Genomic DNA, 7,471 nt, shown 5'->3' on the forward strand with positions numbered 1-7,471 from the left:
GGACGCAAGTAGGGTTGCGATAGCCACACCTCCTAATGGTGATGTTGACGCTGTCTGTTGGTGAGGCGCCTCTGGTTGCAGCAGTGGCTGTCAGAGATTCCCATGTCAACCAGCTGTTGTTACTGTTGTCCTTCACAACTGTTTGTTTCTGGTTCACAGTGTCATTGCTCCTGTAAGACCACACTTTGTCCACCCATATCATTGGCCTGTTATATTGGTGAGCTACATGTCCCAGCACCGCAGTTGGTATAGCCAAAGAATTTAAATGTTAAATGTTGGTTTTAATGATAGATCTGTACTGCAGTCCAAGGTGTAGGATTGAAGTCAACTATTTGTCTGTGAATTGACAAAACTAACGAATGTGAAAGTGGTCTCTTGGTTACAGTTATAGACTGATCTGCAATGCAGCCAGAGATCTGTGTTACCTTGGAAGCTGACAGTTTCATTTTCCATTATTTTGTGGTTACTTGCTTCCAGAGTATTCCTGAAAATTTGGACACTTAAATAGAAAGATTGCCTTCCCTACATGCTGCTGGATGTGGCAATCTTTAATTTGTATATGCTACCTTCAGATACATCATACAGTACTGGGCTCTACTTTTTACTACTATGTCATTCTGTATTTAACAGTTATGATTTTTGTGGGATTCATTGTGGCAGCAACCCACTCACAAAGTACAAATTTCAAACATTAACGTATGTTTACTTGCATGTCTGGGTGAACAGACATTAATGATGATTGACAGCTGTCTGAAAATATTTTGAAATAAATTCACTGGATGCAAATCTCTTCGCATTAGCTGTGTCTGGTGTAGGTGTGCTACTTATTAGCGACATGAAAACTCGTGTTGAACAGAGCTCGAACCTGGATTTCCGCATATCACAGGTGGTCTAAGGTGACCACTTGGGCTGTCAGTGCGTGCCTTCTGGACTGACACATTCTTCTGTATGTCACACTGTGTACATCCCTATACCATAGTCCCCTACATTCATCACTTTATGCACACAGATTTACTTGGTATTCTCTCATCTGTGAGATTGGGATTATGAAGAATCGAGAGCCATGATATTATTGTCTTGTGTCCACATTGCCATGTAATATTTACTTGCATATCTGGAGGGACAGACATTAATGAAGATTGATTGTCCAAAAACAAGTACAAATTAAATTTGAGGAATGTGAATATCTTGGCATCAGTTGTATTAAGTATAGATGTGCCACTTTTAGTGACGTGGAAATTTGTGCTGGACCCGAACTCAAACCTGGATTTCCTGTTTATTGCGAGCTGTCACCTTACCCACTTGGGCTATCCCAGTCTGCCATAAATTTTCACATATCACTAATAGGCAGTACACCTATACCTAACACAGCTGATGCCAATATATCCACATTCAGCGAATTTATTTCAAATTAATTTCAGACAGCTGTGAATCATCGTTAATGTCTCCAGAATGAAATTTTCACTCTGCAGCAGTGTGTGTGCTGATACGAAACTTCCTAGCAGATTAAAACTGTGTACCAGATCAAGACTCGCCATACAGTTTAAATCTGCCAGGTAGTTTAATCATTAATGTCTGTTCAAGCAGACATCTATGATGTTTGTATGCAGACTGAAGTGACAAATGAAAATTTGTACCATGGCCAAATTTTCATTCGTCGCTTCAGTCTGCACATATACATCATAGATGTTTGTGACTTGAAAAGGTCTCTGGCACCATATTGTTTCATTTGATTAAAGCACCTATGCCTGGGTTTCAGGTAGAATCCCCTGTTGCGTTTAATGCTGTGATGGTATTCCAGTACAGTTGGGTAACCTCTGATATGCTGGTCAGGTGTAGGGGGAATACCAAGTGAGCTGAGGCGTGAGTGGGAATTTGGATTGTGGGGGGAGGCATGCTAGGGTAGACCATGCACTTGTGCAAAGCCACTGTGCCAGGATAGCATAATGGTTAGTGCATCTGCCTAGTGAGTAAGAGACCAGGGTTCAAATCCTGGCCTTTGTATGAATTTTCATTTATTACTTCAGTCTGTTCGTTCAAGCATGCAAGTAAATATTACGTGCCAAGACAGGACAGTAATATCAGGGTCTTAGTTCCTCACACTCTCGTTCTCATTGATGCGGGAATGCAGACTTAAATTGTGAGCATTAACTGATGAATGTAGGAGACTCTGGTATAGGAATGTAAACAGTGAGACATGTGGAAGTTTGGATCAGTTCAGGAGGCATGCATGGGTAACTCATAATAGTGGCTGATAAGTGGGAAATCCGTGTTTGAGACCCGATCCTGCACAAATTTTCATATGTCGCTAATATATAGAACATCTATACTTGACATAGCAGATACCTAGATATTCACATTCATTGGATGTATTTCGAATAAGTCTATGCACCTCATTGTAAGTTTTATGAAGAAGAAAAGAAAAATTAACCTTAAGTGCTAGAAGGTGAGCTCATTACTATTCAATGTTTTTTATTAAACAGTGGAAAATGCAGGATGGAATAATGACAATATTATAAAAAGGATAGATTGCTACTCACCATATAGAGGAAATATGACAGATACAATAGAAAGACTACTAAATATGTAAGCTTTCAGCCAGAAGGACTGCTCCTTCTTAAATAGACCCCCCTCCCCCCCCCCCCCCACACACACACACACACACACACACACACACACACACACACACACACACACACACGTGCGACCACTGTCTCTGGCCCCGGCAGCCCTGATCAAAAGAATCAGGACAACTGTTTGTTGACATTAATGTGGAATGTTTCCACCGTTTGCCTGTACAACAGCTGGAACTCTGCTGGAAACACTTCCCAGCAAGTGTATGGAGGAGGTATGTGCCACACCATTCTTCCTCAAAGGCAGAAACCAGAGAAGGTAGTGATGTTGGACGATTGTGTCGGAAGAGAAGTTGTCATTCTAACTCATCCCAAGTGTGTTCCGTTGGGTTCATGTTGAGACTGTGGGCAGTTCAGTCCATTTCAGAAGTGTTATTGTCTGCAGACCATTGCCTAACAGATGCTGGTTTATGTCAGGGTTCATTGTCATGCTGACAGAATCAATCATCGTCTCAGAATTGTTCCTCTACCGTACGTAGTACACAACGCTGTAAAAAGTGTTGATACCCTTCCTCATATAGTATTGTCTTAAGTGCAATAAGAGGAGCAAAATGTAACCACGAAAAGCACCACCATACCTTACTTAACACCACCTCCTGTGTATTTCACTGTAGACACTACACGTGATGGCAGAAAATGTTCTCCAGGCATTTGCCAAACCTAAACCCTTCCATCATATTGCTACAGGGTGTGCACGATTCATTACTCTAAAACACTCATTTCCAGTCATCCACGGTCAAGCAGTGGCACTCAGTACACCACATCAAGTGTTTCTTAGCACAGACTGCAGAAATTTGTGGCTTATGAGGAACTGCTTGACTGTTGTACCCATTTCTTTTTAACTCCCTATGTGCAGTCATTGTGCTAATCTGGACTGCAGGTAGCACTTTGGAACTTACAAGTTATTCCTTCCACTCATTTCATGAGATTTTGTTATAACCACCCTCTGTGATGCTTTACAGTCTATGTCCATCAGTACAGAAGATCTTGCTGGTCTCGGTTTAGCTGTGGTTGTTCCTACACATTTCCACTTTACAATCACACCACTAGCAGTTGGCGTGAGCAACTTTACAAGGGTTGAAAGTCCTCGATGGATTTCTTACTCCGGTGACGATGTTTGAGAAACTGCATGGTGTATTAGAGGTTCGAATTTGAAGTGTTTGTGCACACATAGAGCACGTTCTCCTTCAGCAGAACAATGCCAGACTACATACGGGCATTGCGACATCTGCAACAATCCGACGCCCTAGTTTCACTGTGATCAATCATCCTGCATACAGTCCAAATCGTGGCCCAATCCCGTATTCATCTGTTTCCAGAACTTAAAGAATGCCTTCGAGAACTTCACTTTAATATTGATGATGTGGTGCAAGCAGAGGTGAGGTTGAGGCGCCATCAGCAAAGTCAAACATTCTACAGAGTGGTATCAACTAACTGGTCTGTCATTGTGCCAGGGTGACTATGTTGAGAAATAAATATGTAGATATGAAGAATGTTAATGTCTGATAACCGAAATATTGTGCCTGTTGGACATTATGGACCAGCAGTACACGTGTGGACTGTTCAAGCAAGAAATATGCTAGGAAAAACTGGAGAATCATAACTTTGTTTTATTCAAAAAAGCTTTTGGAGTTTTCATATAAAAAATTCAGAAGCATTACTTTTCAGCACATACTTGTAATTATAGTGCCACTGAATTACTATTAAAGTTCAAAGAGGCCCAAATATCTGCCTCCCTGCTATTCTTATGTATTCTTGCATGTCATGTAAATATCACTGCGTTCACATAACATCCTAACACATCCTTCTGTTTCCAACAAGTTTCAAAAAATACATTCTTTGATTAGAGTCGGTGCTCTGGTATTTATATTTATTTGTGTTCAACTGGCAGTAGCTTTCAGTTTGTTCTGGCATGCTCTGTTGGAATGCTTAGACACAGCAGACGAAAATAGTCAACACCAAGTTTGTAATAGTGATGCTCGTTTGCTAGTGCACCCTGTCTTTTCTAATTGGTGGAATTGTTGCCCAGCATCTCATTTTCAGATAACAACCATAGCTGCCACTGAGTTGCTGTATTTTACAGTTTAAGTACATGCTGTGAAGAACATTTGTCTCGAGTTAAAATTGTACGCCTGGCCGGAACTCAAACACAGATACTTGCCCTCCCCAGGCAGTGTACTGCCAGTTATACTATCCCTGCACATCTCACAGATCAACATCAAATTTCAGCTTGTCACTTACTATTATCTCTCAGGTTTGCTTGGCATGATTGATCAGTGGTGTGCTATTGAGTGTTCAGATGAGTTGCTAATTCCATGTTTCTACATGATATTTACACAATCAACACAGTCATCTTCAGGTGCTGTGAACCCTGTTAATATGCTTACTCACTGCATGAAGTGTGGTTGGAGTCCAGGCAAAATCGCACCCGAAGATGGTGACTGAGTCGATTTTGTAAATATATTGCAAAAAATTGAAATCAACAACTGTGCTGAGCACTCAGATCATCATCATTTGTCTCCTGTTTCTCTACATGGCTTCCAAACTCCACCATGGTTCCTTTGCTATGTTGCTGGACTTGGCACCTCTGTGAGTTAGAACACTTCAGAAAGATATACTTAACCACTATCTTATGAATATTAGTTGAATGTGAAAGGCAGGGATTTGAGTATGAGTTTCAGTCCAGCACAAAGTTTCAGCGTTTAACAAGTACTGTGTTGACTTATTTAAACATCTGAAAACATAAAACATGAAGGGATGTTAAACATCACTGGTTTAAAACTTGTTTTGATATATTTGTTTTCCTTGTTTCTGTTTCATATCCATCTAAGACCTTGTGCTGTGAATATTACATGAAATATATGTAATTTAACAAACAGAATTCACTGGTACACATCCAAGTTTGTACACACACACACACACACACACACACACACACACACACACACACACTCGCTCTCTCTCTCTCTCTCTCTCTCTCTCTCTCTCTCTCTCTCTGCAGAAATTCTAATAATGTAGCCATAATGGATTTATTGATCAGATCAAATTTGACTGATGTGACTGTTATATTTTTTCCTTTATCATTTTGTATCAATACCTGCAGGAATTTTTCTCTCACACTCACAGGAATGTATTGTATTCTACATATGGGAAGCATATGGTGTCATGTGATGTTGCTGGCAGTGGTGTACCACAGTATGTATTGGACTACTTGGCACAAGGACAGGACTGGCCTGAAGGAGATGCAGCATTTCATAGGCGTATCACTATTCCCACTCTCCTAGTTCATGGCATGCAAGATCCTCTTGTTCCTCTTGTCCATGAGTGTGAGATGGAAAGGGTAAGTATGTTAATGACTCGCTTTTAGAAACTAGTACTGTAAAAATTCACCAAAGGAGCTGTACATGCAAAAGGTGCCTAAGTAATTTGAGTGTATCTAAACCAGAGCAGATCTAAAAACATATGATTTCTATATGCCTGTGACTGTGTTTCTTCACCCCCTCCCCCACCCCCCCTACACACACACACACACACACACACACACACACACACACACACACACACAAAAAATCATCATCATTTCACTTCAGTTTATATTACCTTATAACTAAGAGTATTAATTTAAGTTCACATTATTTTTTGAAAGTAGTAACATATGTATATATTCCTTTTTTTTTTCCAGACCATTCCACGTTCTTTCCTTGAAGTAATACCAAATGCTGGCCACTTTGCTATGTTGGAAACTCCTGAAAAGCTTATCCACATGATTCGATGCTTCATTGATTGGTGGAACACATAATTAATTTTGAAATTTCTGGCATACATGAATGCAGAAGCATTGCTTATATGTATTACAATTGTTCATACATTCCTTATTAATGAATGTTACATGTTAGTGCTTGAATTCAGAGATTAGGAAAGTCTGTCTTTCTCGCATCAGTCACATATTGAAGTAACATTTTAGTTTTATTTTGTTCAAAAGCAGTATTAGTTAAGGCTGTTGTATTGACAGAAGCTGTGTGTGTGTGTGTGTGTGTGTGTGTGTGTGTGTGTGTGTGTGTGTGTTTATTTGCCGTCCTCAATGTTGTTTATGTTATAACTTAATTAAGTATCAAAGCAGTGGTTTCTGTTAAGCATGATCTTAGTAGGTTTTGGAAATTAGACTTTCAGTGTTTCACTTACTTTGTTTCCACTTTATATCACAGACTAATACTTAGTCACAACTCTCTGGTGTGAAAGTTGTTACCTGTTTGACAGCTGGAGTGACACTAGCACTCAAAGTGATGAGAAAGCAGATAGTCGCGTCCATCCTGAGAATAACTTACTTTATACTTAAGTAACAAAATTGTTTTTTTTTTCCCTTCATTCCATGCATTACTATATTACCAAGAGACATGAATTGCCATGCAGTAAGTGTAAAAACAGCCAAATCACACTGGTTCAGTGACATAAGCTACAGCTTACTCATGAAGAAATACTTTCTAATGTGCTACATTTGCAGGTTACTCTGCTGAAAGCAAATGAATATAAACACACACTTCATCCATGAGAAGTATATATTTCTGTTGTTGTCTGTTGTCATTATCATTGGCACTTTCCATGATACTTAAATTTTTTATGTAATTGAGTGATTCATCCATTCTTACACTTCACTTGACTTCCTAATGCACAAATATTTTTGTAAATCTAATTACTTTTGCCTCAAAAGTGAATGTGTTGAAGATTCTTGCCTTTTGTGGCTCAGGTTTAGCAACAATTGTGGAATCTGTTTCTTCTGTGTTGGGAAACAGTTTTATTGCATTTGACGATGTATTATCACATCTGTACCGTTTTCCCTT

General features: G+C 39.6%; 1 protein-coding gene across 1 annotated transcript in view; it reads left to right on the plus strand.

The window, feature by feature from the left end:
• Positions 1 to 6,958, plus strand: part of LOC124615453 — a 103,390-nt gene extending 96,432 nt beyond the window's left edge. Inside the window, exons 5-6 of the mRNA XM_047143354.1 lie at positions 5,760 to 5,973; positions 6,316 to 6,958. Of these exons, the coding sequence (XP_046999310.1) occupies positions 5,760 to 5,973; positions 6,316 to 6,432 (331 nt within the window). The 3' untranslated portion in view covers positions 6,433 to 6,958. The remainder of the gene's footprint in view (positions 1 to 5,759; positions 5,974 to 6,315) is intronic.
• The last annotated feature ends 513 nt before the right edge of the window (positions 6,959 to 7,471 follow it).

The sequence above is a fragment of the Schistocerca americana genome, chromosome 5, assembly GCF_021461395.2.
Source record: "Schistocerca americana isolate TAMUIC-IGC-003095 chromosome 5, iqSchAmer2.1, whole genome shotgun sequence".
Classification (NCBI taxonomy): domain Eukaryota; kingdom Metazoa; phylum Arthropoda; class Insecta; order Orthoptera; family Acrididae; genus Schistocerca; species Schistocerca americana.